At 43.4% G+C, this 15,630-nt stretch overlaps 2 protein-coding genes across 5 annotated transcripts in view; one reads left to right on the top strand and one right to left on the bottom strand.

The window, feature by feature from the left end:
- The window catches only part of LOC110522770 (ubiquitin carboxyl-terminal hydrolase 24), a 52,247-nt gene extending 49,953 nt beyond the window's left edge, over window positions 1-2,294 (bottom strand). For 3 of the 4 annotated variants that reach the window (XM_036969178.2, XM_090231734.1, XM_090231735.1), the window contains exon 1: window positions 1,621-2,294. In XM_036969178.2, the coding sequence (XP_036825073.2) occupies window positions 1,621-1,893 (273 nt within the window). In that variant the 5' untranslated portion in view covers window positions 1,894-2,294. The remainder of the gene's footprint in view (window positions 1-1,620) is intronic. The other variant, XM_036969181.2, reaches the window with a different exon arrangement.
- A 411-nt stretch (window positions 2,295-2,705) lies between these two features.
- On the top strand, window positions 2,706-15,322 carry bloc1s2 (biogenesis of lysosomal organelles complex 1 subunit 2). Its single transcript, XM_021599322.3, has 5 exons — window positions 2,706-2,919; window positions 13,147-13,254; window positions 13,494-13,613; window positions 13,727-13,831; window positions 14,655-15,322. Exons 1-5 carry the CDS (start codon window positions 2,706-2,708, stop codon window positions 14,684-14,686), a joined length of 579 nt encoding a protein of 192 aa, XP_021454997.2. The 3' UTR covers window positions 14,687-15,322.
- The last annotated feature ends 308 nt before the right edge of the window (window positions 15,323-15,630 follow it).

Genomic DNA, 15,630 nt, shown 5'->3' with positions numbered 1-15,630 from the left:
TGGCACCACACTGCCAGGTTTCTGACCCCCTTATCAAAATGCAACATTCCAAAATGTAGCTGACTGTTCTGGATGTTGTCCTATAACCAGTGATGTAAAAATACAGCCTATCCAGTTCCATGTGGTTTTAGAGTTGTGGTAGTTTAAACAGCGCATACCCCCACCCCAATCGATGACTGATTTATTACCACTTGACAAAACGACAGGGGTTTGGAGCTTGTGCAGTTTATAAGTAGCTCCTTAAAAAAAATACATATGTTTACTATTGTTGCACATGTATATAGTACATTTCATGTTTAGGTTTTCAATATATCACAAACAATTATTGATTCGGGCACTTTAAAACTGTTTTGACATTGGACTATTTATTATTCATCATTATGTCTTAACAGGAAGCAGCAACAGCATCAGTTTCAACTTAAGTATTAGGAATATAAACTGATCTTTCAACATAAAATATCCAATGGTATTTTACTTAATCAGGTAAAAACTGATGAATGAGACCAAAAACGTGTGCGATTGAGTTATTTTGATGATACCCAAATGACCAAAACGGTTTTGTCCTGTCCCTACTTGATGCTCTCTAACTAGCTTGCAGATGCTGAATGCTGGAGTTTAGTTAGACATCATGTAGTTAGACATCACGTTGTCACTGGACTATGAACAATTTAAATAACTTTTTTTATTAGACAATATTTAAAGCACAAGATGGCCACATCAGGTTCACGGGCGATTGCGAAATCTCAGCTTCTCTAATGTACCTAGTTATAGCCAGCTTAGTTCGCGTAGCTAACGTTGGCTAGCTACATTTGTACATTTGAGTCATTTAACAGACGCTCTTATTCAGAGCCCATACATGAGCAATTAGGGTTAAGTGCCTTGCACATCGACGGATTATTCACGTAGTGGGCTCAGGGATTCCAACCAGTGGCCTTTCGGTTACTGGCCCAACGCTCTTAACCGCTAGGCTACCTATCGACTTCGTCTCCGGCCTAACAACACCGGTGCCAATATCCAACAAACACCGGCTTCTCGGGCATTATCACTAGCTCCATTACGCTAAACTGCATACAGATGTGCATTTCCCCAAGATAATGAATGCGAAGATCTTAATATCACCACATTCACTCTGCAAACCGGCTTTATTAATAACGATTGCAAACACTAGTTAGTTGGTTAGCAAGTTTGCCCATGTAACGTTAGAGATTCGCGCATTCCCCATCCCCAAAAGCGCTGGGCTAACTAACTACCTAGCTAGCTGTCAAGCAACAGCTACATTCTGAATCGGATGTTGGCTAGTGTGCACCCAATTTCAATACTGATGATTAAAGTATCTAGTGCTGTATTTACAACTCAACTAACCGAATGTCGAATTTATGCAGACCGAGATTGAGCTAACGTTAGCCAACTGTAAATTTAGTTATGCATGCCGCGGATTTTCCTTCTATATTTTGACAGTCAGGCATGAGCGGAACGCGCTATGCAGTATTGTAGGGCGAGCCCTGTCTGGCTACCTAGCCATCATCATCGCTAGATTTGATAGCGCTAACGATGTTAGCTAACTTGTGTTCTAGCTTACGAAGCCAGCGAACTACCGTTACTATCCTTCTTCACCCTTACCTCGCTCTCCACCACATCGTGGTATGCGGGAGGTGGGTCGAACCCTCCAGTCCCGGTCCGCCCACTGGACTCCCCGTCTCCACTCGGGCCTGGGGCAGGGCCACTCTCCATCGGCTCATATCCATACCCAAGACCGGGGCTTTCGTTGGTCAGGAGCGCAACAGCCTCGTTGATGTCGTTCTTCGCCAGGCGTAGCGCCTTGCGTATCGCCACTGCATCTGGGAAACCCATGCAGAGGAGAGTTGTCATATGTTGTTCCTCTTCTGTCTCCATGGTTAAGTTTTGTGTCTCAGGCTAGCTACAAACGGGATGTAAAACAGCACAGCCCTGTAGCGGTGCATGGCGCCATGTTTACAATCACGCAGGCTGTCACGATGGTTCACTGGATACTTCCTGCGTAGAACGTCAGCGCGCTGACCCACCCATATGAACCGAAGAGAGGACTGAGGATCCCCGTTATTTTACCCCAAAACCTCTAACACTAGGCTGACTAGCTAGCTCTGCAAACACTAACATTATGTTTCACACTGATTCGAAGTGTTGATAATGCAACACGACTACAGACAAAACACTCGACCAATGACAAAACAATATAAATATAAAACTATCAATCAATATGAATAGGAAAAATATAAATGAATCGTGTTATTGTTTGTGTGATGATGGTTAGTGGTGACAACCACACGACGTAGCACGCACCTGTCAAGTAAAAGGGTGTAGCTCGAATTCAGAAGAGGGGGAATAATTCATTTTTATAATTTTATTGAACCTTTTATAAAAAAAAATATTGAACCTTTATTTAAGTCAGTTAAGAACAAATTCGTATTTACAATGACGGCCTACCAGAAGGCAAAAGGCCTTCTGCGGGGACGGGGTTGGGATTAAACATGACAAAATGTAATAAAAATATAGGACAAAACACACATCATGACAAGAGAGACACCACAACACTATATACAGAGGGACCTAAGACAACAACATAGCATAGCTACAACACATGAAAACACAACATGACAACAACATGGTACAAACATTATTGGCCACAGACAACAGCACAAAGGGCAAAAAAGTTGAGATAACAATAAATGTCACGTGGAACTCCATCATGTGACTGGCGGAAAGGCAAAATGGCGGCCACGGGAGAGGAGGCTGCTGCGATGGATAGCATCTCCAGAGTACCCCCTGTCCATCCTACCGTCCTCAGCCTGGGAGGGAGCTCCGAACCCCGGGGAGAGCCTAGCGAGACTGCTGCTGACGGCCAGGTTGTGCCCGCGGCGCCCAAGAAGCCTACCAGCAGCAGTGAGTGGTGCTTGCTAGCTTCCAATTCCAGCTAACCGTAGCAGGTCGACAAACACAAATGGGCCAATGGAGACGCCCTGGCTGCAAATTGATGCGCTATTTTAGTTATTGAGAGCAAGAAGATTAACAATTTGTTTGTTGTTTACTCTGGCCATCTTCTGCTATGAGACTGGTGTTAGTACCTTAAGGGCCGGCTCTAGCCTTTTGGGGACCCTAAGTGAGGGGGCCCTGCGATTCTACACGTTTTGCCATGATGCCATGTTAATTATACAGTATCTGAGTGAGAGTGACTCACAAAATCAATGGGGGTCCCATGGAGGTTAGTGCCCCTGGACGGTATTTGGCCATGATAACTGACTAGACTAACATAGCAATCTAAAAATTGTTAGCTGACATGGCTAATTGAGTGACTGTCTGACTGACAAAACAAGAGAGAAACTGCTGATGTAACAACCACATGTTGAACTTGCACCTTGTGTATTCTAACTCTAAACATTAAGTTGAGAACCCAACTGAGTTAATATATACACTACATGACCAAACGTATGTCGACACCTACTCGTTGAACATAACATTCCAAAATCATGGGCATTAATATGGAGTTGGTCCCCCCTTTGCTGCTGTAACAGCCTCCACTCTTCTGGGAAAGCTTTCCACTAGATGTTGGAACATTGCTGTGGGGACTAGCTTCCATTAAGCAAGCGTTGCAACCCGAGGACAGATGATTTCTATGCGCTTCAGCACTCGGTCATACCGTTCTGTGAGCTTGTGTGGCCTACCACTTCGTGGCTGAGCCGTTGTTGCTCCTAGATGTTTTAACTTCACTATAACAGCACTTACAGTTAACCAGGACAGCTCTAGCAGAGCAGACCTTTTATGAACTGACTGAAAGATGGCATCCTGAGCTCATCAGTACGGGCCATTTCACTGCCAATGTGTGTTTATGGAGATTGCATGGCTGTGTCCTTGATTTTATAGACGTGTCAGCACACATGTGGCTGAAATAGGCGAATCTGCTAATTGGAAGGGGTGTCCACATACTTTTGTGTGTGTACGGTACCAGTCAAGTTTGGACACACCTACTCCTTCAAGGTTTATTTGTACTATTTTCTGCATTGTAGAATAATAGTAAGACATCAACTATGAAATAACACACATGGAGTCATGTAGTAACCAAAAAAGTGTTAAACAAGTCAATATGTTTTAGAATCTTCAAAGTAGCCACCTTTTGCCTCGCTGACAGCTTTGCACACACTTGGCATTCTCTCAACCAGCTTCACCTGGAAGGAGTTCCACATATGCTGAGCACTTGATGGCTGCTTTTTCTTAACTCTGCGGTCCAACTCATCTCAATTGGGTTAAGGTCAGGTGATTGTGGAGGCCAGGTCATCTGATGCAGCGCTCTCCTTCTTGGTCAAATAGCTCTTACATGGCCTGGAGGTGTGTTGGGTCATTGTCCTGTTGAAACAGAAATGACAGTCCCACTAAGCACAAACCAGATGTGATGGTGTATCACTGCAGAATGATGTGATAGTGTATCACTGCAGAATGATGTGATAGTGTATCGCTGCAGAATGATGTGATGGCGTATCGCTGCAAAATGCTGTGATGGCGTATCGCTGCAGAATGCTGTGATGGCCATGCTGGTTAAATGTGCATTGAATTCTAAATAAATCAGACCGTGTCACCAGCAAAGCACCATCACACCTCCTCCTCCATGCTTCACTGTTGGAACCACACATGCAGAGATTATCTGTTCACCTACTCTGCGTATCACAAAAACACAGCGGTTGTAACCAAAAATATAACATACTCATCAGACCAAAGGACACATTTCCACCTGTCTAATGTCCATTGCTCGTGTTTCTTGGCCCAAGCAAGTCTCTTCTTATTGGTGGCCTTTAGTAGTGGTTTCTTTTAGAGCTCGACCGATTAATCGAAATGGCTGATTAATTAGGGCCGATTGCAAGTTTTCATAACAATCGGCCTAGGAACGGTGGGTTAACTGCCTTGCTCGGGCAGAACGACAGATTTTTACCTTGTCAGCTCGGGGATTCAATCTTGCAACCTTACTGTGAACTACTCCAACGCTCTAACCACCTGCCTCTCATTGCACTCCACGAGGAGCCTGCCTGTTACGCGAATACAGTAAGAAGCCAAGGTAAGTTGCTAGCTAGCATTAAACTTATCTAATAAAAAACAATCAATCAATTATAATCACTAGTTAACTACACATGGTTGATGATATTACTAGTTTATCCAGCGTGTCCTGCGTTGCATATAATCGATGTGGTGGGCATTTGCGAAAAAGGACTCGTTGCTCCAACGTGTACCTAACCATAAACATCAATGCCTTTCTTAAAATCAATACACAAGTATATATTTTTAAACCTGCATATTTAGTTAAAATTGCCTGCTAACATGAATTTCTTTTAACTAGGGAAATTGTGTCACTTCTCTTGCGTTCTGTGCAACAGAGTCAGGGTATATGCAGCAGTTTGGGCCGCCTGGCTCGTTGCGAACTGTGTGAAGACTATTTCTTCCTAAAAAAGACAGCCAACTTCGCCAAACGGGGAATGAGTTAACAAAAGCGCACTTGCGAAAAAAGCACAATCGTTGCACGACTGTACCTAACCATAAACATCAATGCCTTTCTTAAAATCAATACACAGAAGTATATATTTTTAAACCTGCATATTTAGCTAAAATAAATCCAGGTTAGCAGGCAATATTAACCAGGTGAAATTGTGTCTCTTCTCTTGCGTTCATTGCACGCAGAGTCAGGGTATATGCAACAGTTTGGGCCGCCTGGCTCGTTGCGAACTAATTTGCCAGAATTTTATCTAATTATGACAACATTGAAGGTTGTACAATGTAACAGCAATATTTAGACTTAGGGATGCCACCCGTTGGATGAAATATAGAACGGTTCCGTATTTCCCTGAAATAATAAATGTTTTGTTTTCGAAATTATAGTTTCCGGATTCGACCATATTCATGACCTAAGGCTCTTATTTCTGTGTGTTATTATGTTATAATTAAGTCTATGATTTGATAAAGCAGTCTGACTGAGTGATGTTAGGCAGCAGCAGGCTCGTAAGCATTCATTCAAACAGCACTTCAGTGCGTTTTGCCAGCAGCTCTTCGCAATGCTTCAAGCATTGCGCTGTTTATGACTTCAAGCCTATCAACTCCCGAGATTAGGCTGGTGTAACCGATGTGAAATGGCTAGCTAGTTAGCGGGGTGCGCGCTAATAGCTTTTCAAACATCACTCGCTCTGAGACTTGGAGTAGTTGTTCCCCTTGCTCAGTAAGGGCTGTGGATTTTGTGGCGCGATGGGTAACGATGCTTCGAGGGTGGCTGTTGTCGATGTGTTCCTGGTTCGAGCCCAGGTAGGGGCGAGGAGAGGGACAGAAGCTATACTGTTACACTGGCAATACTAAAGTGCCTATAAGAACATGCAATAGTTAAAGGTATATGAAATACAAATGGTATAGAGAGAAATAGTCCTATAAATACTATATTAACTACAACCTAAAACCTATTACCTTGGAATATTGAAGTCTGATGTTAAAAGGAACCACCAGCTTTCAAATGTTCTCATGTTCTTACATGGCACATATTGCACTTTTACTTTCTTCTCCAACACTTTGTTTTTGCATTATTTAAACCAAATTGAACATGTTTCATTATTTATTTGAGGCTGAATTGATGTTATTGATGTATTATATTAAGTTAAAATAAGTGTTCATTCAGTATTGTTGTAATTGTCATTATTACAAATGCATATTAAAAAATCATCCGATTAATCGGTATTGGCTTTTTTTGGTCCTCCAATAATCTGTATCGGCGTTGAAAAATAATAATCGGTCGACCTCTAGTTACTTTGCAGCAATTCAACCATGAAGGCCTGATACACACAGTCTCCTCTGAACAATTGATGTTGAGATGTGTCTGTTACTTGAACTCTGACGCATTTATTTGGGCTGAAGTTTCTGAGGCTGGTAACTAATTAACTTATCCTCTACAGCAGAGGTAACTCTGGGTCTCCACGAGAGCCAGTTTCGTCATTAGCTTGATGGTTTTTGAGACTGCACTTGAAGAAGCTTTCAAAGTTCTTGAAATGTTCAATATTGACTGACCTTCCTGTCTTAAAGAAATGGACTGTCGATTCACTTTGCTTATTTGAGCTGTTCTTGCCATAATATGGACGTGGTCTTTTACCAAATAAGGTTATCTTCTGTATACCACCCCTACCTTGTCACAACACAACTGATTGGCTCGAACACATTAAGAAGGAAAGAAATTCCACATTCACTTTTAACAAGGCACACCTGTTAATTGGAATGCATTCCAGGTGACTACTTCATGAAGGTGATTGAGAGATTGCCAAGAGTGTGAGAGCTGTCATCAAGGCAAAGGGGGCCTACTTTGAAGAATCTCAAATATAAAATATATTTTGATTTGTTTAACACTTTTTTTTTTTCTCTTTTTCTTTTTGGTTACTACATGATTCCATGGTTGTTCTTTAAAAGTAATTTCCTCACCAAATAAGCATGCCCCTTTCAAAAAATGTAGAGCTAAGAACAGATATAGCCCTTGGTTCACTCCAGACCGGGCTGCCCTCGACCAGCACAAAAACATCCTGTGGCGTACTGCACTAGCATCGAATTGTCCATGCGATATGCAACTTTTCAGGGAAGTCAGGAACCAATACACACAGGAAAGCAAAGGCTAGCTTTTCCAAATTGAAATTTGCACCCTGTAGCTCTAACTCTAAAAGGTTATGGGACACTGAAGTCCATGGAGAATAAGAGCACCTCCCAGCTGCCCACTGCACTGAGGCTAGGAAACACTGTCACCACCGATAAATCCACTATAATTGAGAATTTCAATAAGCATTTATCTACGGCTGGCCATGCTTTCCTCCTGGCTACCCCGGCCAACAGCTCCGCACCCCCCGCAGCTACTTGCCCAAGCCACCCCAGCTTCTCCTTTACAGAAATCCAGATAGCTGATGTTCTGAAAGAGCTGCAAATCCTGGACCTGTACAAATCAGCTGGGCTAGACAATCTGGACCCTCTCTTTCTAAAATTATCTGCCGCCATTGTTACAACCCCTATTACTAGTCTGTTCAACCTCTCTTTCATATCGGCCGAGATTCCTAAAGATTGGAAAGCTGCCACGATCATCCCCCTCTTCAAAGGGGGTGATACTCTAGACCCAAACTGTTACAGCCCTAAATCCATCCTGCCCTGCCTTTTCTAAAGTATTCGAAAGCCACGTTAACAAACAGATCACTGACCATTTTCGAATCCCATCGTACCTTCTCCACTGTGCAATCGGGTTTCCGAGCTGGTCACGGGTCCACCTCAGCCACGCTCAAGGTACTAAACAATATAATAACCGCCATCGATAAAAGACAGTACTGTGCAGCCGTCTTCATCGACCTGGTTAAGGATTTCGACTCTGTCAATCACCGCTGGGGCGGCAGGTAGCCTAGTAGTTAGAGTGTTGGACTAGTAACCGAAAGGTTGCAAGATCGAATCCCCGAGCTGACTAGGTAAACATTTTTGTTCTGTCCCTGAACAAGGCAGTTAACCCACTGTTCCTAGGCCGTCATTGAAAATAAGAATTTGTTTTTAACTAGTTATTTAAAGGTAAAATAAAATGGCAGACTCAACAGCCTTGGTTTATCTAATGACGGCCTCGCCTGGTTCACTCACTACTTCTCAGATAGGTAAGTGTGTCAAATAGGAGAGCCTGTTGTCCGGACCTCTGGCAGTCTATGGGGGTACCACAGGGTTTACTTCTCGGGCCGACTCTTTTCTCTGTATATATCAATGATGACACTCTTGCTGCGGGTGATTCCTTGATCCACCTCTACCCAGACAACACCATTCTGTATACATCTTGCCCTTTTTTGGACACTAACTCCAAACGAGCTTCAATGCCATACAACACTCCTTCCGTGGCCTCCAACTGCTCTTAAATGCTAGTAAAACTAAATACATGCTCTTCAACCGACCGCTGCCCGCACCCGCCCGCCCGACTAGCATCACTACTCTGGACGATTCTGACTTAGAATATGTGGACAACAACAAATACCTAGGTGTCTGGCTAGACTGTAAACTCTCTTTCCAAACTGATATTAAACATCTCCAATCCAAAATTAAATATAGAATTGTCTTTCTATTTCGCAACAAAGCCTCCTTCACTCACGCTGCAAAACATACCCTCGTAAAATTGACTATCCTACCAATCCTCTACTTCGGCGATGTCATTTACAAAATAGCCTCCAACACTCTACTCAGCAAACTGCATCCAGTTATCACAGTGCCATCTGTTTTGTCACCGAAGCCCCAGAACTACCCACCACTGCGACCTGTATGCTCTCGTCGGCTGGCCTTCGCTACATATTCGTCTGCTAGGTAAAGCTCCGCCTTAACGCAGCTCACTGGTCACCATAGTAAAGCTCCAGCAGGTATATCTCACTGGTCATCCCCAAAGACAACACCCCCTTTGGCCGCCTTTCCTTCTAGTTCTCTGCTGCCAATGACTGGAACAATTTGCAAAAATGGCTGAAGTTGGAGACGTATACAGTTGAAGTCAGAAGTTTACATACATCTTAGCAAAATACATTTAAACTCAGTTTTTCACAATTACTGACATTTTAATCCTAGTAAAAATTCCATGTCTTAGGTCAGTTAGAATCACCACTTTATTTTAAGAATGTGAAATGTCAAAAGTAGTAGAATGATTTATTTCAGCTATTATTTATTTTATCACATTCCCAGTGGGTCAGAAGTTTACATGTATTTGGTAGCATTGCCTTTTAAATTGTTTAACTTGGGTCAAACATTTCGGGTAGCCTTCCACAAGCTTCCCACAATAAGTTTGGTGAATTTTGGCCCATCCCTCCTGATAGAGCTGGTGTAACTGAGTCAGGTTTGTAGGCCTCCTTGCTCGCACACACTTTTTCAGTTCTGCCCACAAATTTTCTATAGGATTGAGGTCAGGGCTTTATGATGGCCACTCCAATACCTTGACTTTGTTTTCCTTAAGCCATTTTGCCACAACTTTGGAAGTATGCTTGGAGTCATTGTCCATTTGGAAGACCCATTTGCGACCAAGCTTTAACTTCCTGACTGACGTCTTGAGATGTTGCTTCAATATATCCACAGAATTTTCTTTCCTCATCATGCCATCTATTTTGTAAAGTATACCAGCCCCTCCTGCAGCAAAGCACCCCCACAGCATGATGCTGCCACCCCCGTGCTTCACGGTTGAGATGGTGTTCTTCGGCTTGCAAGCATCCCCCTTTGTCCTCCAAACATAACGATGGTCATTACGGCCGAACAGTTCTGTTTTTGTTTCAACAGACTAGAGGACATGTCTACAAAAAGTACAATCTTTGTCCTCATGTGCAGTTAAACCATAGTCTGACTTTTTATGGTGCTTTTGGAGCAGTGGTTTCTTCTTTACTGAGAGGCCTTTCAGGTTATGTCGATATAGGACTTGTTTTACTGTGGATATAGATCCTTTTGTACCTGTTTCCTCCAGCATCTTCACAAGGTCCTTTGCCTTTGTTCTTGGATTGCTTTGCACTTTTCTCACCAAAGGACATTCATCTTTAGGAGACAGAATGTGTCTCCTTCCTGAGCGGTAGGATGGCTGCATGGTTCCATGGTGTTTATATTTGTGTACTATTGTTTGTATAGATGAACATGGTACCTTCAGGCATTTGGAAATTGCTCCCAAGGATGGACCAGACTTGTGAAGGTCTACAATTTATTTTCTGATGTCTTTGCTGATTTCTTTTGATTTTTCCATCATGTCAAGCAAAGAGGACCTGAGTTCGAAGGTAGGCCTTGAAATACACTGCTCAAAAAAATGAAGGGAACACTTAAACAACACAATGTAACTCCAAGTCAATCATACTTCTGTGAAATCAAACTGTCCACTTAGGAAGCAACACTGATTGACAATACATTTCACATGCTGTTGTGCAAATGGAATAGACAACAGGTGGAAATTATAGGCAATTAGCAAGACACCCCCAATAAAGGAGTGGTTCTGCAGATGGTGACCACAGACCACTTCTCAGTTCCTATGCTTCCTGGCTGATGTTTTGGTCACTTTTGAATGCTGGCGGTGCTTTCACTCTAGTGGTAGCATGAGACGGAGTCTACAAACCACACAAGTGGCTCAGGTAGTGCAGCTCATCCAGGATGGTACATCAATGCGAGCAATTCGAGCTGTGGCAATAAGGTTTGCTGTGTCTGTCAGCGGAGTGTCCAGAGCATGGAGGCGCTACCAGGAGACAGGCCAGTACATCAGGAGACGTGGAGGAGGCCGTAGGAAGGCAACAACCCAGCAGCAGGACCGCTACCTGCGCCTTTGTGCAAGGAGGACCAGGAGGAGCACTGCCAGAGCCCTGCAAAATGACCTCCAGCAGGCCACAAATGTGCATGTGTCTGCTCAAACGGTCAGAAACAGACTCCATGAGGGTGGTATGAGGGCCCGACGTCCACAGGTGGGGGTTGTGCTTACAGCCCAACACCGTGCACGACGTTTGGCATTTGCCAGAGAACACCAAGATTAGCAAATTCGCCACTGGCGCCCTGTGATCCTCAGACCCCTTGTGAGACCATATGCTGGTGCGGTTGGCCCTGGGTTCCTCCTAATGCAAGACAATGCTAGATCTCATGTGGCATTAATGCTATGGACTGGCCCGCCCGTTCCCCAGACCTGAATCCAATTGACCACATCTGGGACATCTTGTCTCGCTCCATCCACCAACACCACGTTGCACCACAGACTGTCCAGGAGTTGGTGGATGCTTTAGTCCAGGTCTGGGAGGAGATCCCTCAGGAGACCATCCGCCACCTCATCAGGAGCATGCCCAGGCGTTGTAGGGAGGTCATACAGGCACGTGGAGGCCACACACACTACTGAGCCTCATTTTGACTTGTTTTAAGGACATTACATCAAAGTTGGATCAGCCTGTAGTGTGGTTTTCCACTTTAATTTTGAGTGTGACTCCAAATCCAGACCTCCATGGGTTGATAAATTTGATTTCCATTTATAATTTTTGTTTGATTTTGTTGTCAGCACATTCAACTATTCAAAGAAAAAAGTACTTAAGAATATTTCATTCATTCAGATCTAGGATGTGTTATTTTAGTGTTCCCTTTATTTTTTTGAGCAGTGTACATCCACAGGTACACCTCCAATTGACTCAAATTATGCAAAAATAACTGAATCCACTAATTTGTAGGGGTGTCCATATGCTTTTTAAGAGATTTATTTATGAGTATATACTGAACAAAAATATAAACGCAACATCTAACAATTTCAAAAAGTTTACAGAGTTACAGTTCATATAAGTAAATCAGTCAACTGAATTAATTAATAAATAAGCCCTAATCTATGGATTTGACCTGACTGGGCAGGGGGGCAGCCCTGGGTGGGCATAGGCTCACCCACTGCGGAGCCAGGCCCAGCCAATCGGAATGAGTTTTCCCAACGAGCTTTATTACAGACATAAATACTCCTCAGTTTCATCAACTGTCCGGGTGGTTGGTCTCAGATAATCCCGCAGGTGAAGAAGCCGGATGTGGAGGTACTGGGCTGGCATTTTTACATGTGGTCTGCAGTTGTAAGGCCGGTTGGACGTACTGCCAAATGTTCTAAAATGACGTTGGAGGCAGCTTATGGTAGAGAAATTAACATACAATTATCTGGCAACAGCTCTGGAAATTCCTGCAGTCAGCATGCCAATTACACGCTCCCTCAACTTGAGACATCTGTGGCATTGTGTTGTATGACAAAACTGCCCATTTTAGAGTGGCCTTACTGTATATTGTCCCCAGCACAAGGTGCACCTCTGTAATGATCATGCTGTTTAATTAGCTTCTTGATATGCCACACCTGTCAGGTGGACAAATTATCTGGGCAAAGGAAAAATGCTCACCAACAGGGATGTAAACAAATTTATGCACAAAATTTGAGTTTATTAAGAAACTGCTTATGCCTGTAGTCGGCCATGAGTACCTTTTTATTACATTAGAATGCAGTAGCTAAGCCGACTATCACAGCATCATGCCAAGGGACTGGCAAATTGGTCCTACATCTGAGGTAGGAGCCAGCAGAATCCTCCAGAGTACGGATGATGGGATGTTTCTACAACATGTCAATGGTGTGTAACTCTGCTGTGTGTGTAGGTGACGGTGGGGTGGAGACTGCAGAGGAGGCTGTAGAACCAGACATCAATGAGCTCTGTACAGACATGTTCGATAAGATGGCGGTCTTCCTACAAGGAGAACTCACAGGTGTGCCTGTATCTGTCTGTATTCCTGCATGTCTGTCTCCCCTGCCTGTCTCTGACTGTCTTCTCTCTCTCCCTCTACATGTCTATACAGCTGCATACTAGTATATGCTGAGTGTACAAAACATTAAGAACACCTTCCAAATATTGAGTTTTATTACACTCAGTGAATACTGTCATGTCTTCAGCATAACAACAATGTCATCTCCTGTTTCATGCTCCCCCGTTTCCCTCTTCTCCCAGGCACCTGTGAGGACTACCGTCTGCTGGAGAATATGAACAAGCTGACCAGTCTGAAGTACATGGAGATGAAAGACATCAGCATTAATATCAGCAGGAACCTGCAGGACCTCAACCTCAAGTGTATGTTTATTAGCCTTTCAAACGTGAGGGGAAAGCTTGCGACCCTTTATGAAAATGACGTTTTTTTTTTTTTACCTTAATTTAGCTGAAAAATATATTGTTTTGTGTGTTAGACGCCAGCCTCCAGCCCTATCTAGACCAGATAAACCAGATTGAGGAACAAGTGTCGTCTCTGGAGCAGGCTGCTTATAAACTGGACACCTACTCCAAGAAGCTTGGTAAGACAGAAACACACACAGAGACAGTGTAGCATGCCTGTGGAAACACATACCGTAGCTTCATATTGCAAGTCTATATTTATACCAGGGCTGTAAGTGGAAAAGGGCCTACTGAGTTTGTGTGTAACCTTAACCCTCGCCAGACTGACTGGGAGAGAGAAGTGGTAGATAGAAATACATATGTTAGCTTGTTCACTATGGCTTCTCTATTAGAATCTGCTAGCAGTCTCTATAGCAGATGTGCTAAGAATAGCCGTGCTGCAGTGTTCAGCTCAACATTAAAGCCCCATGCAGTGTTTTTAATGTTGTTTTTAAACGACTCCTAAATATATATTTGCATCATTTATTACCCTGTTCCTCTTTTGACCATTGAAATGCTAAGTCTGATCGTGTGGGCGTTAGGAAAGAAGTTTGAAGATATTCACATATTCACATACACAGCCCTGATTGGCTGATAGGATGATCTAGAGCCCACCCGCTTACCCTGATGAACGATTATTGGTCTTTTATAATCAGATCAGATTGTGACGTCATGATCTGGGCCGAAAACGCCATCCCACCTGAACAGGCTGTGTTATTTTGACCTCATAGTGTCATATTAAAAATGCACTGGCCCTTTAATGTTAGGAACAGCCTTATGGTGCCCTCTGCTGTTTAAGTTCACCTCTACACCCTGAGCTCCAACAGCAGAGAGCGCTAGCACACTGTCCCAAATGAACAGCTAAAAATTCACTTCCCTTGGACACTACTCCTAAGTGTGTGTGTGTGTGTGAGACTAACTAACCTTCCTGCACAGTCAGTCAATCTGTCTGTCTCTCTGCAGAGGCCAAATTCAAGAAACTGGAGAAGCGATGATGAGTAAATATGGAAGAAGATTATATGGAAAGGAGGAAGAGGAGGCCTGAGGGGGTACTGGTCCTCCTTCTCCCCGTCTGTTAACCCTTTTGATCTGAGGAAGCAACACCCACATCTTTACAACACCAGCCTTATATAGAGAGGTATGAGGTAGCCTGGGGTTGGTTGGAGGGATATCCCAGATGTTAGACCTAGTATTATCATTTTTGTTGGATCATTAAAGTTGCTTGTCCATGGGGCTTTGGGTAGTTTGAGTCCATATTCCTGTTAGCAACATTCCAGGCCGCTCTGCGTCGTCCTGTCACTATGACTATTTACTTCCTGGATTTAGTGAATTGACCCCTACCTTGGTGCGCACTACCCTAGAATCAGCAGCCTCCTTCTAACCTTGAAGGTACACAGCTAAGAAGATGACAACCAAATTCACTTTTCTACTGATGGACTTTAGCTTCTTTAAATGTTTTCCTCTGCTGGCATCATGAACTGAATTCAAACCTTTTTTATGACCTTTATAATACTTCTTTGCTTGTGTATACTAATGTCCCTTAAAAGCATTGACATACATGTTTGATTGCAGCATGTGTACAATGTATCTTCTAAAAACATTAACTAATTATAATAAATCTGTGAAGGAAACTGATGTGTTGTCATTTGGTCAGCAGATGGAAGCGGTACTCCATGTTCATAATGAAGTGCAGGCTGTGTATGTGAGACTAGGGTGTGATCTCCCAGACGACATTGTTGATTCACGTTTCCACTGAAACATTCCCCCAGACCCCAACCAACCACACACACACAGACCCCCTCTAAACCCTAACTAACCACAAACCCTCTCGTATCCAGAGCAACTTACAGGCGCAATTAGGGTTAATAGCCTTGCTCAAGTGCACATTGACAGATTTTTCACCTAGTCATCTCAGGGATTCGAACCAGTGAACTTTCGG

The sequence above is a fragment of the Oncorhynchus mykiss genome, chromosome 4 (genome assembly GCF_057628025.1).
Source record: "Oncorhynchus mykiss isolate SJ-2025 chromosome 4, ASM5762802v1, whole genome shotgun sequence".
In the NCBI taxonomy this organism is placed as follows: domain Eukaryota; kingdom Metazoa; phylum Chordata; class Actinopteri; order Salmoniformes; family Salmonidae; genus Oncorhynchus; species Oncorhynchus mykiss.
The sequence above is the reverse complement of the archived record's forward strand: the minus strand, read 5'-3'. Positions and strand labels throughout refer to the sequence as shown.

What these genes read in the sequence shown, in the direction of transcription:
- bloc1s2 (XM_021599322.3), top strand. Translation starts at nt 2,706, where the DNA reads ATGTCACGTGGAACTCCATCATGTGACTGGCGGAAAGGCAAAATGGCG. An exon ending in GCAGGACCTCAACCTCAAGT is followed by an intron (nt 13,614 to 13,726) that starts GTATGTTTATTA and finishes TTTGTGTGTTAG; the next exon opens with ACGCCAGCCTCCAGCCCTAT. An exon ending in CACCTACTCCAAGAAGCTTG is followed by an intron (nt 13,832 to 14,654) that starts GTAAGACAGAAA and finishes GTCTCTCTGCAG; the next exon opens with AGGCCAAATTCAAGAAACTG.